The sequence below is a fragment of the Branchiostoma belcheri genome, unplaced genomic scaffold (assembly GCF_001625305.1).
Source record: "Branchiostoma belcheri isolate BF01 breed outbred unplaced genomic scaffold, Haploidv18h27 scaffold9, whole genome shotgun sequence".
Taxonomy (NCBI): Eukaryota; Metazoa; Chordata; class Leptocardii; order Amphioxiformes; family Branchiostomatidae; genus Branchiostoma; species Branchiostoma belcheri.
Window position 1 is genome coordinate 5,115,323 of NW_017804575.1, and position 18,072 is coordinate 5,133,394.

General features: G+C 41.9%; 2 protein-coding genes across 15 annotated transcripts in view; one reads left to right on the forward strand and one right to left on the reverse strand.

The window, feature by feature from the left end:
• Positions 1-3,020: 3,020 nt before the first annotated feature.
• On the reverse strand, positions 3,021-16,165 carry LOC109487706 (nucleoporin p54-like). 14 transcript variants are annotated; one of them, XR_002141262.1, is made up of 16 exons: positions 16,037-16,165; positions 15,003-15,095; positions 13,187-13,234; positions 12,871-12,921; positions 11,468-11,548; positions 10,888-11,102; positions 10,023-10,210; positions 8,085-8,281; positions 7,577-7,631; positions 7,051-7,144; positions 6,161-6,268; positions 5,345-5,464; positions 4,885-4,992; positions 3,416-3,550; positions 3,326-3,370; positions 3,104-3,232 (listed from the first exon to the last, which is right to left on the reverse strand). XR_002141262.1 is itself a non-coding variant. In XM_019791750.1 (16 exons), exons 1-14 carry the CDS (start codon positions 16,128-16,130, stop codon positions 3,431-3,433), a joined length of 1,572 nt encoding a protein of 523 aa, XP_019647309.1. In that variant the 5' UTR covers positions 16,131-16,165; the 3' UTR covers positions 3,105-3,232; positions 3,341-3,370; positions 3,416-3,430. The 14 variants fall into 14 exon arrangements, 8 of the variants coding, with proteins under 8 accessions (XP_019647315.1, XP_019647314.1, XP_019647309.1 ...); XR_002141263.1 differs by having other exon boundaries at positions 3,296-3,370; XR_002141261.1 differs by having other exon boundaries at positions 3,105-3,232; positions 3,341-3,370; positions 3,401-3,550.
• Positions 16,166-16,857: 692 nt separating this feature from the next.
• Positions 16,858-18,072, forward strand: part of LOC109487696 (otopetrin-1-like) — an 18,140-nt gene continuing 16,925 nt past the window's right edge. Inside the window, exon 1 of the mRNA XM_019791727.1 lies at positions 16,858-17,005. The gene's annotated coding sequence lies outside the window, so the exon portion shown is untranslated. The remainder of the gene's footprint in view (positions 17,006-18,072) is intronic.

An 18,072-nucleotide genomic window follows, 5' to 3' on the forward strand; every position in this document is an offset into this window, starting at 1 on the left:
CCGCGCCAAAAGATGCCGACATCAACGCCTTCCTCGTCGCCTTACACACACCCGAGGACGCCTACGACCACTTCTGGTTCGGTCTGCACGATCGGCGAGAAGAGGGGAGCTTTGAGTGGATGGACGGCACTCCGCTTGGGGAGTTCAACGCGTGGGGCGAGGGACAACCGGACAACAAGGACAACTTGAACGTTGAAGACTGCGTTCTCTACACCGAGAAGCGACTCTCGTGGTCCGACTACGACTGCAACAACGCTGTCGGCTTCATCTGTCAGGTCATTCCAGGTATGTAACTTAAACATCTCACTTGTTGAAAACATTCCAAAATGTATTCATCACTCCATGCACATCGAATGCCATAGTTACCCTATAGTTCCGAGTGCGCAGGTGTAGTCGTGATGCATTGTGGTCTGAGGTCAAAGTTAAGGCCCTTCAGTTGCAGTTCTTGGTCTGAACATGTTCGCATGATACCATTCTTTCAATCTACATTTGCAATTTTCGCACACATTACACTACAGTCCTACCCCTTCCCCCAATGGTGTTCCTAAAGTCTGCTATACACTCTGAAAAGCCGATGACACCAAATTCTAACCCCGCAAAATGGACCAAAACGACCACCTGCACGGGCTTAACTAACCCCTAACCTTACCCACACACCTGACCGTAACTGCGACATGGTTTCTTTCCTTAACCATGAGACTAAAGCCTCGGTCACAACCCGCCGTACGTGCTTTTTGTCCGTACGTTTTTGCGCAAGTGGTGAGTTGTACGTGCTTACAACGTACGATCTCTGTGCGATTGCAACTTTACCGTAAGGAGGCCGTACTCACACGTGCGTCTTTCATACGGTACGTACGGGGCACGCGCGTCGCCCGTACTCGCACGCACGGGTGGTGAATCCGTAAACCGCACGCAGAAAAATCTTTATATATATATATATATATATATATATATATATATATATATATATATATATATATATATATATATATATATAATGTGCTGTAGTGAGCAATACCCACTGATTGTACAATGGCTCAATCAGTGGGCAATCAGTGGCTCACAGCTGCCAAGTTCTCAGTTGCAATGAAGGCGGTGTCGATGGACTCTGACTTTGAAGGACTGCAGGCCGTTGCTGTTGATGTTACCCACAAAGGTGTCTGGGAGTTGGTTCCAGATCTGAACTCCAGTGTGGATGAAGGTCCGGCCAGTGGAGCTGGTTCTAGATACCGGTTGTGCAAGTGCGTGGGATGGCATAGCAAGGCTAGTTCTGGCTGTGCGTCTGAAGGTGTGCGGCTTGGGGAGCATTGTCTTCAGGCCTGCTGGGTGTGTCGGTGTGTATTTTTACATGCACTTAAAGTTCTACGGCGTGTCTGCGTGTTCCCAAATCCGTAGGATTCCGTACGGAGGCGGTACTCACCACGCACGGATGCCCTACATTTGCCCACGTTTTTGCACGTAGACAGCATGAACGGCGGGTTGTGACCGAGGCTTTACAGAAAAGCAATCCACAATCTAAAGATTCTAATTTCATGCACTGTTTTCAGGGCAGAAGACTATGGGATAATGGGGCGAGCTTTGAGAAAATACCTGCAGGCGACATGTCAACAGGACCTGCTGTAATGACCACTACTGACTTGACTCGTTGACGATCCTCAGTAAAAGTTGGCAATAAGGCCACACCAATTTCATTTCTTGGTTAACGGATTTTCCTAGAAAGAGCGGTAGAGCGGGCGGGCGAAAAAAATAAAAACAGGCCTAGGCATCCTATTATGGCCCAAAATGATACGATAGGAGCCATGAAGTCAACACACCAGGCTGGTTCAAAATTTAAACAATGAATTTGGAACTTTTAATGATACCACTGCATTGAAAGATGGAATAACTGTAACAACTAGGAAGAAAAGGACTGATTTCAACTGTTCAGGGCAAAATATGAAAATTTTGCAGTTGATTCTGAATTTTTATTTTTATTTCCAAATCAGAAAAAATGAAGCCGGCGAATCAGTTAACCAAGAAATTAAATTGGTGTGGCCTAATGAACTAAAACTTACCAGAGGATCAGATGAGCGAATCACTAGTGTGAGGTTGGCATTTCCGCCATTTTATCATTTAAGAAGTTTTTTACTTTCTTTCTGTTCTTATTGTGTGTAAGTGTAAAAGTACATGTAGATCTAATCAAGTGAGCGTAATCCAATACTAAATCCATTCAGCAATGATGTGGTATAACTACTTGTGTAATGTTTATCAACGTTCAGCAGAAATGCTAATGAAGTTTTGGTATAGCAATAGACGTGCAAGTCAGTGTTGTAAAGGGATGATTGGGAAATTAAAAGATGTTTTTATGCCCTGGCGGCCTTAGTCAGAGACCTATTACAGATTGGTGTAAGATCATGAAGAGCATTCATGGAACGTTATTTTACTTTTATTGAAATAACTAAAAAAAATTAAGGAATGTGGAGGTTGATGCTTTATAGAGTTTTGAAATTAAGATATTGCATATTCCTAACATTCAGAATGGTAGCAAGTTTGCATCATCCAAAAGAAGAAAGATTACAATAGCAATCACTGTGGAAGTGTCTGTTCATGTTCATGTTCATGTTAATGTGAAGTCATCAATTGTTTATGTGAAGTTATCAATGGCACTCTGGATGTAGACAACTTTATTGAAACTATCAAAATAGCTCAACTGACAAGTTATGTTTACAAGAAACAGATTAAAGTCCAATTACATTTAGATGATCCTTGAATGATGTATAAAAGTCCAATCTTCTAAATGCCAATAGGATTAGGTTGTTATTCTTTGTACATGGTAAGCAAGTACCTACATTAGGTGTTTAACTTTAGACTCTAAATGAAATTGAAAAAGTAATTGCGCTGTCTGCCCTCTGCCAGCCCCTGTTCTGTGAGCTTGAGTGTTATGACCTTGGGCCCAATGACCTTGCCTTCTCTGTGCTGTCTCCCATGGTGTTGTGTAACCAGACAGCCCCTGTTCCACGACCATGTCTTCTATGACTTTGTGTCCTATGACCTTGCCTACTCTGTGCTATCTCCTGTGGTGTTGTGTGGCCTCTGCCAGCCCCTGTTCTATGACCTTGTGTCCTATGACATTGTTTGCTATGACCTTGTGTTATATGACCTTGTGTTCTATGACCTTGCCTACTCTGTGCTATCTCCTATGGTGTTGTGTGACCTCTGCCAGCCCCTGTTCTATGACCTTGTGTTCTATGACCTTGCCTACTCTATGCTATCTCCTGTCGTGTTGTGTGACCTCTGCCAGTCCATGTTTTATGACCTTGTGTTCTATGACCTTGTTTGCTATGACCTTGTGTTCTATGACCTTGTGTTCTATGACCTTGTGTCCTATGACCTTGTGTTATATGACCTTGTGATCTATGACCTTGTGTCCTATGACCTTGCCTACTCTGTGCTATCTCCTGTGGTGTTGTGTGACCTCTGCCAGCCCCTGTTCTATGACCTTGAGGTCCTCCATGTCGTCCTTGATGATGCTGATGAGGTGAGTCAGACCTTCCTGCTGCTGCTTCAGGTGCTGTGGGAGGGAGTGTAAAATGTGATGATTCAAAGAAACGATAACAACAGCACGAAAGTTCATCTGAGTTGGTAAATTACATTATGAACAACGTAAACTGTTCTCCAACTCAAAATTTGACTCACCAGAAATTTTCGACTGAATCACTCAGTCTTCCTCAGCTATCTGACGCAAAGACTTCCGACAACCTTTGACCCTTTGCTGACGTCACACGTGGGAAAAATCACGTGTCCACAGCATTTGGGTCAGATAGCTGAGGAAGATTGAGTGATTCAGTCGAAAATTTCTGGTGAGTCAAATTTTGAGTTGGAGAACAGTTTAAGTTTTTCATAATAAAACGATAACAAGGTACAAATAAATATTTTTCTACTCAGTGGATAAGACCTTTTTTTGCCCTGCAGTCAGAACCTCCATGCCAATGAGGGGAAATAGAAATTCAAACCTCAGGGAATTTTTTTTCTAAATATAGTTCATCATTGTACAATACATTACTAAAAGTCTCCACACCCGAGGTGTTGCCAAAATCTTGCAGATAAATTCTGACTAAAGCCTTGTATTTTCTAACATCATGGATGCTCTGATGTGTATGGCTAGAACACAGGACAATTTGTGTCCTTATCTGTAGAAGTACAGTGTGCAAAATACCTGGTTGCCCAGTTGCCCCAGGCAACCAAATACTACTTGGGACAACGTATTTTTGAACCTAGGTAGCCCAGTGTGCTACCTGAATTTTAAGAATGCCCCCCCCCCCCACAAAATCATGCCCACTTTGCTTGCACCACTGTCTCTGGCAGATGCTTTTTGATGTTAGGTATTAATGGCTATTACTAGTATATTACTTAGAAATATTGTCAAAGGCTTATGTATGTAACATTACTTAACATTACTTAAAGTAGTAACTTACAGGTGGGGCAACCTAAAATTCTGATGGGCAACCTAATTTTTGCCATAGGTTGCCCACTGGGCCCACCTAGTTCAAAAAAGTATTTTGTACACTGAACTGTAGGACTAGAACTTAGAACCCTTGATCCCCTCATATATACACCAGTGTATTGGAGTAGATCTCAGAATCTTGGTCCCCTGTCTGTACCTATATTTATAGCTGTGGGACTAAAAATTGGTCCTCTGGTCCCCTGTCTCAGTCATAGGACTAGAACCCATAACCCCTGATCCCTCTTTGTACATGTACATGTCTCAGCTGTGGGACTAGAACCCTAGACCCCTGATCCCCGGTTAATGGGACTAGAACCCACAAACCCCCCTATCCCAATCTGTACATGTACATAATACATGTCTCAGCTGTGGGACTAGAACCCATGACCCCTGGTCTGTACCTGTCTGAGCTCCTCCTGCATGGTGGCCTCCATGCTGTACCTGTCCTCCGCCCTCCCACTGGGCATCTGCTGCATCCGAATCTGGGACATCAGCTCATTCAGACGACCCTGGGAAACACAGGGTTAAATAGTAGGGATTTAACCTTCCATGGACTGAGGGTACATACAACTGACATACCAGCTCATTCAGATGTCCCTGGGCAACAAAGGGTTAAATAGTTACTGTAGGGATTTAACCGTCTATGGACTGAGGGTACAACAGTATAGATAAAGCATAGATGACATCTACACTGCTAGAACAACACAACTTTACTACCAATAAAAGATACACTTTTCCTACAAAATATGTTGGCAGGAAAGAAATAAAATACATGAAATGTATGATGCAGAAAGTAAGAGTCAACCTGAACCGTCACTGAGAAGGAGAAGTGGTGCCTGATTTTGAAGGCTGCAGTTTTACCTTGAACTGCATGGGGGCGTTAAGCTCCACCTGTATGGCCTCCAGCTGTACCCGTAGCTGCTCCTCGTCAGCCTGGATGGCGTAACCGCTCTTTCGGTACGCCTCCTGGCGGATCAGCACCTGAAGTACAGGCAACACATCATTTACATGTTCACATGCTAGAAAAATACTCTAAAAACACCTGATGGGCTACAAAGAAACAGCATTCAGAAAGCACAAACTTAGTAATCACAAACTTAAACAAGTAAAATCTGAGATTTTATACCTCCAGACTTTTTATTGTATATTTCTATATGTTGTTTACAACAACTGGGGTTTTAAACAAAGAATTTATCGAGATCAGACACCCCTCTGTGCGAGGGGTCACCTTCGTGGATGAGACCGACAATACCTAATACACGCCAAAGGTCAACGGTCGCAACAACTTTCATGCTCAAAGGGGTGTTCTGGGGCCACCAAAAGGCACCATTTTCACGCCCGAAAACACATATACAATAAAAACAAAAGAACGTGCATTATCTGCAGCCCAATAGCAAAACATATACCGAGTCTCAAAAGAATCCGTCCACCCAAACACGAGAAACAGCTGCGAACATGAAAATCTAAATCTCTCACAAAACCTTTCCACGGAAGGATGTCTCCTCCCCCGGAGGTAAAAAATTAAGAAAATTTGAAGAATGTCCATCATGAGGACACACAGTCCATTCTATTGGTTCTTTGGCCAAATGTACTACTGTATTACTGCCAAAAATGTCCTTTTAAGCTTGCAGACTTGTCAAGCAAGCTATTTTCCGTCTTACAATTTCTTGTTCTCACCTCGAGTACCCTGTGTGACAACTCCTGTAGCTTCCTTCTGTACTGCTGGATCTTAGACTGCATGGTGGACATGTTACCCTGGATCCCTGTGATGTTGCCTGCTATGGCCTGAAGGGAAACATAACATGTTACCCTGCACCTTCGAATGTCTCATTGTAACAAGTACAAGTAGTCCTAGATCACAGGAATATCACAGCAACAAACAGAAAAAGTAACTAGAAAGGTGTCATTGGCAAAGCAAATGCATAATGTTTATCTTTGCATATGGTCTGCTCTGTTTATTCTTACTGAAACACATTCCCATATATGGTGACAGGAGTCTAAATCCCTACCCTACTATAAAATTGCAACATGATGTAACCCAACACCAGTTACCATGGTGAGAGACAGTCTGGTCATTAACCAGGTCAGAGGTCAGTGTTTGGAATGGAAGAAGAAGAAGACCAAAAAGAGCAAAAACAATATTTTTTCCTGTGACAAACATAAAAACTTCTGAAGAAGAAGAAAATTTTCATTTTTTGTCAATATCCAATAAATATTGGTTTTGGCTTCCTGGTTGTTGTGCCCAAGTTACATACATCCAATCTTCATGCTGTTGGTCATACATGAAAATTGTATTAACCCTTGTCCTGCTGAGCTCAACATTTGTCGTTCTGCACATACAGTACCATCTATATAGCACCCTGTATAGGTACAATTTGGGGGTATTTCTCGTGCAACGCATCACACCGCAGCAAAACACAACGAATGCGCAAGTAACAATGCCACTGCAGGGAAAAAACATTTGGGGGTCTATGATCTAATTAAGACATGAAATTATTGAAAAATATTGTGCCAGGAATGCCAGCAGGAGAAGGTTAATAACTTGTACAATGTGACAAGTTCCTTACATCCAGCCTCCCCTGGTGTTGTTTAGTCTGGTACTCCTGTAGCTTCAGTCGACGGTGAAGTTCACCAAACCCGATCATGGGCACTGGGATCAGTCTGGAGGGACAGGCAACACTGGTCAGACATGTACATGCAGGGCTCAAAATACTTCTTTTTCTGCATATCTGCACTGGTGCAGGTATGCAGAAAAAGGCAAATTTTACCAGCACCAGGCAAAGTTTACCTGCACCACTCATAATTTATGAAGTATGGATCATCCTAAAAACTGTTAACAAACATTGCCATTATTTCTATTAATCCATACATGAACCAGTGCAGGATACATACATGTATGTATGTGCAAGTAGACATCAGAAATACCTGCATAGCTCCAATTTTACCTGCATTAACCTGCATGTGCAGGTGGTATTTCAAGCCCTATCTGGTATCATTTAGACCACAAGCAGCACTGAACCAAATTGTTTGAGGACATCATTGTCCATTATTGCACAATCATGATATACAGGAAAAAAGAAATTAATATTGCACCTTTCAGGATCAGGGTTGTCCTTTTTGGCCTGCTCCCATATCAGAGGATCTATGCCTGAGGGCAAAAGACAGTAACGTTTGTCCAAAATCTATTTTCCATTACATGGATGTTCATGGATGACAAAGTTAAAAGTTGCAATTCCTGTCTACTGTAAAAAATCTGAGCAGTACTCTACAAGCTTTCTTGTTTGTGTTTGAGGTTGCAGTTGAAACAATTACAGCAACACAATGTCGGACCCTGTTTGAGTTCTCTGTAGAGATGTTATCCAGGAGAACAAAAACTACACCAAAGAATACTGTACCACAACTTTTTACAAGATTTTACAGGAATGAGGTGACTTTTTATGCCAACTATAAGACTTAAAGAAAACTACTGTAACTTTGAAATGGTAAGAATTTTACATCAGTGGGTTATAAGGATAGTTAGTGTACACAGACTAAATTTTAATAAATTGAATGGCAGGACTGCAGCAACTGCTCCCCCTTGCAATTCACAGCTGAACTTCACCTGCAGGAGGGGTATCAGTCAGCTGTTTGACCTGTGCTGCGGTGAGGGTTGTCTTGGCGACCATGTTGACCACGCCCAGCTGGGTTAGCTGCGTCTTGACGTGGTTCTGGTTTAAGAAGTTGAAGAGTTCCGAGGCAGAGATCCGCCGAGACGTGCCGTTGGGATTGCGCTCGATGATGTATATGACAACTTCTGACCTGGAAAGGAAGTGCCAAAACAATTTTTTATTTTATTTTATTTTTATTTTATTTTATGACGATTTACCACATTTGTGGAAGGATTGACATAACAGGTGACTATCACCTCTTCAAAGATGTCAACCCCGAGACCAGACTGTAAGGTTTTGAACCACTCATACCGGGAAGGTCCCCTACTCTTTTCGATAAGTGCGGTGGGTTCTTTAACGTGTGTGGGGTGTGGCTGTCCCTAACACAGGACCTATCCGAGGGACGTCCCTAGCCGAAGCTAGGTACTCATTTACACCTGAGTGAAGTGAGGAAAGTCGTGTAAAGTGCCTTTCCCAAGGGCACAAGATCGGTGACATGGGCAGGGTTCGAACCCAAGACCTCTCGGGTGTGAGCCGAACACGCTACCGACTGCGCCACACGACCCCACAATATGCTTTATGCTATGTACAAGCCTTGTTCAATTACATGTATACATGTGCCTTGTGGCCCTGTCTATCCACACATAAATGTAGATACAATGTACTACTAACTATTAAAAACTGTTCATACTTACAAACAATTAACTATCCATGCATACAAACTATTATTCGGTATCGACACAAACTACATTGCACTAACTGCTATCCACACATACAAACTACTAACTGCTATCCACAAATAAAAACTACTAATTTCTATCTATATATAAACTACTATTATCCACACATGGCACGACTCATGGAACCATTATCCACACATAGAAACTACAGTTATCCACACATGCAAACAACATGTACTAACCACCGTCCACACATGCAAATTGCTAACTACTAGCTGTTCACACATTAAAACTACAAGTACTACTAACCATTATCCACAGACTGCTAACTACTGTCCACACATTAAAACTGCATTTTTTGTACTAACCACTATCTACACATGGTATAATACGTAACTACTGTCAACACTGCTAGTTCAGAGGTGTCTCAACACATTCACATAGAGTCACCCGGACATTTTGTTTCACTTGACTCTGTAAGGATTTTAGACACTGAACAAGACTATTTCTTGAGAGGGGTGAAGGAAGCCATTTACATCAGGGCCCATCACCCTACATTGAACCGCAACGGGGGCCGACATCGTCTACCAGATACCTTTGACCCAGTGTTGACGTCACACTTCAAAGAAGTCACGTGACAAGCTTCACTGGGTCAGTCTACTGAGGAAGACCAGAGTGACTGGTCAAAAGCTCTAGGTGAGAGAATTTTTTGTGTTGGACTAAAAGTTTTAACTTTAAACATGTAACTACCAACACAGATGAACTTTCATGACTGTCAACCAGTGGTCGAAATACTTTTTTTCAGAGCTCTGCAATATTGCAGAAGAGTAAAAATTTTGTTCTGCAATTTGGAAATACCTTCTGCAAATACACAAGCCTCCATACTACAATCCTGCAGGTTTATAAGCATGAACTATTGATTGATATGCAAATTAGTGAAGACAAATTTTTAGAAGTCCAAAAGGAAACAAAAGATAAACAAGTCAAGACAAGGTTGATGCAAATTAGTGAAGAAGCTCCTGTTGTTTCAGAACAGGAGCTTAATTGTTGTCTGTCCTTGGGGCCAAAAGTGTCAAATCCCAAGTGCCAATTTTTCCTGCTGCAAAATTGCAGATTGTATAAATTTTTCTTCTGCAATCTTGAAAATCTATCTGCAGATTGCAGACTGCAGACAGGTATTTCGAACACTGCTGTCAACACAAGAACACATACTTGTCCCCTGGCAGAGGCCTGACAGTCTCCACGTTGACACTGTGAGTGGGTTTACTGCCCAGGATCTTGTGTAGAGACTCCACCAGCTGCTGCTGCGCGTTCCTCACATCCTGGTCCTTCTTGTTAAAGTCCAGCGCCACTAAACCATCCTCGTCTCTCGCCGAGGGGATACAGCTGTACCCTACAGCCTGGGGGAAAACACGTTTTATCAATTTTCATGATGCTTTAGTGTCAAGGATATAAAAAAATAGTATCACAGTTTTAGTTTGTTCAGATACAGGTACATGTACAATTGAACGTATAACTGTCCTAAGATGTAGTAGCCTTGCACAGGCTACCTGATTTGATTTTGTTCATCTTCTGTCCAGCGATAGTATAAGTTTTGTTCTTTCTATCATACAATGTACTCAATTGTGTTACCACAGACTCCTGGAAGAATAGTGTCAATAATGTAACACTAATGGCGCAACGGTTGGACTCGGAACCAAGAGTCCCCGGGTTCGATACTCACCGTGGCCCGATGTTGTGCCCTTGGGAAAGGCACTTTACATGACTTCCCCATCTATACGGTGGAGTGACGCCCACCGAGCCTCTTAGTCAAATCTGTCTAACTGTGTGCCAAAAACACACAACGGATTTGGTGCCCCGAAGTAACAACATCTGCACATTGGCCACTAAATTTTTTTTAATGGGGATCCTAACAAACAAACAGCACGCCTTAGGGCTGTGTACCAGTACCAATATTGTATTGATTAGGTACAGGTCCAAAATACCTAATCCTTCAGTACCGGGTACTTTACCTGTGTAGAGTACGTGTACCCATACCTGTACCTAAAATCTGTTCAGGTACACAGCTCTAACCCACCTTAAACCTGCAGAAGTGGTTCTCTGACGTGAACTCCACCGGTGGGGCCGTCCCGTTGTAGTAGCCCTTCCCCGTCCCCCAGAAGGCCTGCAGCTGGTTCCATCTGGCCAGGACCGCGTCTCGTTCATCGTTGAACACCGTCGGCATGGACAGGGCGGTGGCCGTGTTCAACAGGACGTTATTCTGTGCACTGGTCGGCTGTGCGAAGATACCGGCTGGAGGACGGATACAACAAGAAAAAATTCAACACTTAATCTCCTTAACCTGGCTGAACAAATTAGCACGGTACTAGTAGTGTTCTGGCCAGCCTGAATCTATCAGCTCAATTTTGTTTCACGTAACATCTTGTATCTACCTTCTCTTGCCCCCAGGAAAATTTTGAAATCTAAACCCTCTGAAATACCATTTCTGGCATTTTGAGGGGGAAATTTTGCTGGTAGACTAAGCTTGATTTAATGACATTTCTTTCCATATACTTAAACACTGAATTTTGTCCGTCAAAAATGGACGATTATTGATAGTAACACAATGAAAACATATATTGGTGGTATCATGATTTTGCTGAGAGGTCAGTACTCACGTTTCTGTTGCTGCTGAGCGCCAAATCCACCAAACGTCGTGGCCCCAAGGCCCCCTAGGGCTGGCTGCTGAGTACCGAATGCTGGGGAAAACAGTAACACATTTGCCCATTAAATTGCCATTTCACTTTTAAGAAAATCATGAGAACCAAGACTAAACTAGAGGTCGGAGATCTCATGTCTTCGTCAGAGGTACATCATTCTAGAGAAATTAACATGCGTATTCTTTACTCTTTTTAATTATCAATTTGGTCTAAAGAACAAAAGAATCTCCGTACTATTTTTATGGTACAGAACACCCTGAAACGGTTTGCCGCAGATTATACAGATGCGCCGTCACCCGTGTTAGCCCCCCCCCCACGTTATTTGAGTTTGGAACTGTTACTGGAAAAAAAAAACGTTCCAGAAATTCTTACTGTGTTGAAAGTGTCACGACAGCGCCGCAAAATATGATAAGAGAAGATGTTATAAAGGAAAGAATCAGAACAGGGTGACTACTGCTGTTTTGTTAATTTGTCTTTATGACAAATAGAAGACTTGTTTCTTGTGTTCTTTGTGTCCTAACATTTGTACTTCTACAGTTAGTATATTCCAAATCTAGGCACCTCGTTTTTCGGCCCTTCGTGTTTTTATTGCGCGCTTGCCTTAAATCTAAGGTAATTAGATTTAAGGTCTCCAGTGGACGTCATCCATAGCAATTACTTGGTGTGGCTGTAGAAAATAACATGACATATGTCCAACCTATCCTCCCCCTGCTGAAGTTATAGTACAATCCCTCAATGTAACGTCATTTGATCCCATCCCATTATGGGGTTCCCCGGCTATATCCAGCTGTCGGCTGTCTCCAAGCAGATGTAGGTGGGGATTTCAAAACACAAAAGGTCCTATTACGGGGACATAACGACCTCCACAACTCTCATCTTTGAACTCAATCTTGGAGACCACGACAGTAATATGCCTATCAAATTTCATTAACTTCCATCCACACATACAAAAGTTATCCTGCTCACAAGAAAAATTAACAAAATGCCCCCTGTAGTCACAACGAAACCCCCCACGACGCTCAGTAACGAACTTAACCTTGGTCCCAACAATAGTAAACACCAAACCAAGAATTATAATCAACATTTTACAAATACCTGAGTTATCTTGCTAACAAGCCACAAACACAAAAGGTGCACTAACGTGACGCACGGACCCCCCACGAAGCCGAAACTTGTACTTGACTTCGGCCTCAACAGCGGTAATATGCCTGCCAAAAATCATGGACGTCGAATCATGCCTTCCAGAGTTATATCGCAAAATCCGCAGTTCCCCACACTCCGGCGAGACAATTTCATAGTCCTTCTGACGAAGACAATTAGATCAGTGTGTTGTTGTACCAATAAGGTGGAAGTATGCCTACCTCCTCCTCCAAATATGGAGGTAGTTGTGGTTGGAGCGGTGGAACCAAGCCCTGGAACAGACATAGATACCACACTGTTGGTACATGCTGTCTTACTGAAATGGCTGGCTACTGTCTTCTAAGACTTCTTAATTCTTATAAACAGGTGAGGTACTTTTGAGACTATGATACTGATACATGTATCTTTGAGTTCATGGTTGAAACAATGGTAGCCGCCAGTGCCTGTTAGTTGGTGTGATGAGTTCAGGGTGGAATATACTGTGAATATTTCAGTACTTTTGGGCTGTCAAAAGGCTCAAACTGACTCCAAACTTACCTCCTCCAAACAGAGAAGGTGCTGTGGTGGTGGCTGTAGCACCCAGGCCTGAAACACAGAAATTACGTTCAAATCATTTTGAACGGAAATTGATTTACGTTGATTATGATTATAATTTGAAGTTATGTTTTCTTGTAAATTCCCTCAGTTCATGTTGAACTTCGTATTATTCATTTATTTATGTATAACTTCCAGTTATACTGATTTCATTTACATCTTTTGTTATGTACTTTGTATAATCTATTATTCTTTTACTTATTGTACCCCCCTGGGCCTCCTTGGAAATCAGCTATTGGCTGAAGGAGCTACCCAGGTGTCTTTGAAAATTAAATAAATACCACAGGTGTTGAACAGTTCACAAATTCAGTCATCAGGGGTTGAAATACCCCTCTGTGTGCAAGTTGGTGCAGGTAAAATTGGTGCCGTGCAACTAATTTTTTAGCGATGTGAACCAGTGCAAGTAAGCTTTAACTGAAAGGGTAACAAAACCAGAATCCAGGGAGTTTTTCTTCATTTTTTATGATTACTAGAACTAGAAGGTTACTATCTAAGTTGCTGCCATGGTTAGCTTATCCCCACAACAGTGTAGGTTATATTGGATACTATTATAGTTGTATTATGTACTTTTGGTTGTTTTTATTTTTGGGGGGTGCAGCTACATGTATTTGTTTTTGGTGCAAGTAATTTTTTTTTTCATCTGCACCAGTGCAAGTTGACCCCAAAATCTATTTCAACCCCTGGACTCATGCTCAGAGCTACCACAGAGTGAAATTTACTATTATCAAAGCAACCTTTCTGAAGACATTATGAAGATAATTCCAACCACATGTTTAACTATACAATAATAGCCTGGTTACCTATATATACCAAGTATTTCCAAAGAGGATGTATGACTTGGGAGCTACAATAGGTCTGGTAACCAGGCTAATACAATGGCGGCCTTTTCTTCAGTTGTTGAAATTTATACAGGTTAAAGTTCAGCGTTCTAGCTAGCACAAAGTAGCGTAGTGGCCCCCTATGCTATAATTTTGACCCTCTACACTATAATTTCCCCCCTATGCTATAATCTTAACCCCCTACGCTAAATTTCCCCCCTTCACATACAGCATAGGGGCATTGTGACTGTATACAGTATTTCTTTGTTCAAGAATGCCAGATCAAATGTGGAAAATTACCAATCAAGGATACATTGTACATACCTTAGAAATAACATTTTCCCCTTTGGGTATCCCTCAAATGGCCCCTTTTTCACCTCAAATTTTTAAAAGCTCCGCACCACAGAAGGAAGGCCCAGGCCTCGAAATTAACTTTTTTTACTATTGTCCCAGAATTGTCCCAAAGATACATTTGAATTGTCCTGTACTGAAGATGAACTGTCCCAGCCTGCAGCGCTTTTCAGGAAATAAGTTTATGACAACAATAAGAAAACAACAACTGAATTTGTACAACTTGAAGTCCACTTTATTACTAGTATATGTAGGGAAATGCATGATAATATCATGGGCACGGCACCATCTTTGAGGTCCCCCTCCCCGATTGGTCAAATCTAAATGTTTGTCAGAGTATTATGGGCTGCCGGCAGTCTGCAACAGGATCGAATGATCGCATTCCCAAATGACGTGGATGGTCTCAGAATTTTCCAATTGCCCCCAAATTGTCCCGAAACGTAATTTGAATTGTCCCAAGCTGAAAATTTAGTGTCATTTGACACTGGGACAATGTTAATTTCGAGCCCTGAGGCCCATTGACAGGCGGCCAGTACCACTATGCTAAAATTACATCCTAGCTAGAAGTAGTAAAACCTTGAAGTTCTTACCAGTGCCAAAAGCAGGAGCAGAAGTTGTTGCCGTTCCAAACCCAAACGTTGGAGCTGAAGTGGTGGTCTGTCCAAACCCACCAAACGTGAAACCTGGGTACAAAATATCATGTTCAGTCACGTCTAGTTTATCTCCAAGCAGATATTAGGCGATGATAGCCCTAAATGTTTATAATGATAAGGCCACAGCAAGTAATTTTTATGGATGACATCAGCGCGAGCATTAATTTTCGGCTGATTTGGGGGAAAAAAACAAGAATTTTTGTTGCCTTCTGACAGTGGTCACCATGTCGAAAATGGGCAGAGATGCCTGTTGCGATGCCGGAACGTGGATGGCAGATAAATATGAAGAGAGGAGACAAGAAAAGGCTCTGATTAAATGTTTTGTTTCTTACTTTGATACAGTGATATGTGATGTTGGCTGTGTATATGTGATGTTCCCACTGAATCAAAACCATCCTTGTACCATGATTGAGTCAAAATTTTAAAATGAAGGAACCTTTTTTTTCGGCCCGCCTTGTTTTTTTTCGCCCGCTCGCATTAGATTTGGAGTCTGCCGTGGATATCATCCATAAAATTTACTTGCTGTGGCCTACAATCTGATTGCCAGGAGCTTGTGAGGCACTTTTCTTCTTAACAAGGCTGTCAGAGAATCATGGTGGCCGGAAAATGTAACAATATCACACTCCATCATACATGTATGCTTGGAACCAAGTTATATACAGTTACCTGTATAAAATAAAATTCATATCCTAAAATTTAACAAATTATATTTTGGATTTTTGGAAAGTATTCTAAGGAAAGAGATATGAAAATATATTCATGTTTATCATATCATTATAAACGTGTATATTTCTCTAGACAAGAAGCTCCTTTGCTTCCAGTCACAGACGTGCGCACTTTCCATCTTTTTTAAACTTTTAATTTTATTTGCCCCCCTCCCCACCAACTCACAGGCTCTTTCTACGCCAAGACACAGACTTCTATGGCAACTAAAAAATCATTCTAACTCTTGCATAACGCTACAATTTCACCTGTGGATGGTGCCGAGGTTGTAGTTGTCCCGAAGCCGCCGAAAAGCGGCGCTACGCTGGCCGTGGTCTTAGCGCCACCAAAATTGAACGCCATGTTGGAGCGATGATGATGACGAAGGGAAAAACCCTTACCTCAGGGCCTGGACTGTGCCATTGAAATTTAGGGGAGATCAGTGAGTGTAGATTTAATACGATTGTAAATATAACAGGAAATGTTGTTCGTGGTATACTTGGGATTGTTTTTCTAGATCAATCACTTATAAATTCACAATTTCAATTGTAATCGGAAGTTGTAGATATTAGATTTCTACGTATGTAATTCGGTCAAAGAAGTAGTCGCTTCCAGACTTCTCTGAGGGCTTCAAAAAATTACTGAGAAATCGGCACTCAACAATTGTCATCAAACAGTTTGCCAGCTTTAGGTTCGCATTAACACATTTGGAGGAAATTCCGCAAGTTTCTACTTTTACTTTTTAGCTTCAAGTGTCTGTTCGAGTTCAATGATTGAACCTCCCTCATATCCTTGAGACTACAAAACAAGTAATCCAGAGTGCGATATGTTAATTAGCCAATTATGAGGACTAAACCATTCAGCTCTGGGGTAGTTGCCATTTTCAATCAACCATAGACATGTTTTTATGAAGAATGCATGTAGTTCGTATTGTATCTGAAATTTGACAGAATTAATTTCTACCAAAACTGCGAAGACAAATACATTCAAAACATCATTTTGTTGCTGCTACAAACACACTATGTAACCAAATCACCCCCTATGCCATGTGTAATCTTCCAAAAGTTCTTTTGTTATCCTGTGAGCCACTAACAACTAGGCGATAATCGCGTCAAACGCTGTACTGTGCCGCTGTTACACTGGTACAAGACCACGTTGTTTTGTAAGATTTTATCCTCCCTGGAAACCTGTCTTTCTACAGAAGCACGGACGCCATTGCACAGAGACCGTCGGTCAAGGTAAGCAGAACTAATCTCAGTAATCATCTAACTTGAACCCAAAAAGTACTTGTACTTGTGCCAGTCTCATGGTCAACGCAATGTGCACTGTTTCCTTTTTTTTTATAATTTCCAGCTACAGTGAAGTTTCTACTAGTGTAAGTACAACTATGTGCAATAACTGTTTTCCGTACGCAATGCGACTTGATAGTGAAGCCAGGGTTATCAAAACACACACAGAAGTACATCTACAATTCTACACCAAAACAACTTAAAAGAAACGTTGTCTATAATCCCTAGAGGTCGAAGGTGAAACCAAATTCCCTCACATGGGTATTCGTTTATGGAACAACCAGATGTACCTAGCCCTCTCCCGGTACATTGAGTGTACACATTGCTTCAATGTGCTCTCATAAAGACACTTCAAGCTTCACTCAAGCACAAGGCACCAAGACAAGAGTTAAATACCTAGAGAGACTTTTTGACTCTGAACTGAACCACGCGAAAACGACCACCAAGAGAACACGTCTAGCGATATATTAGACGTTAAACAAGGACAACAACAACAAGGTATATATAGAAGTGTGATCTCCTAAAACGTCGAGTAAAAGTTTTCACCGTCGAGAAATCGCAAAGAAAGCTGAAAGAAATCACAGACTCGAGAGCGAACTGGAGTTTTCTGTTACGGTAGGAAACACAACAAAGGAGAAAGCAAAGGGTGTTAATTATCACTGTAAATAATGCCTGTCACAGCATGCACAGCGGGGTCGTTGAAATCCTTTGGAGCATTCAATCAAAGTTTTAGTCGAGGACAAAGTACGACACCGTCCTTGCTTGTTTTTCATTCCTTTGTTATGAATCACGAAGAGTTATTGAAATAAGAATGCACATTGACAACAGTCGGGGTTTGTGGTAAACCATATGTTGTGCTCTCCAAGCAGATGTTTGACTTGGGACCGTTCATCTGTGACATCTGTGTACTTTTTCATGAGTGTCAATGTCCTAGCCTCCTTTTCAGGCGTTTCCGGATCGGTCGTTTTTTTTTGGGGGGGGGATTTCTGATCAACGTAGATCGCACGCAATAGAAG

Excerpts from the sequence above, each read along its gene's own strand:
- LOC109487706 (XM_019791756.1), bottom strand. The coding sequence starts at position 16,130 with ATGGCGTTCAATTTTGGTGGCGCTAAGACCACGGCCAGCGTAGCGCCG. Across the intron at positions 11,549-12,870 it reads CTCCATATTTGGAGGAGGAG|CATTCGGTACTCAGCAGCCA; the intron begins GTAGGCATACTT and ends TGTTTTCCCCAG. Across the intron at positions 7,632-8,084 it reads GACTGATACCCCTCCTGCAG|GCATAGATCCTCTGATATGG; the intron begins GTGAAGTTCAGC and ends TTTTGCCCTCAG.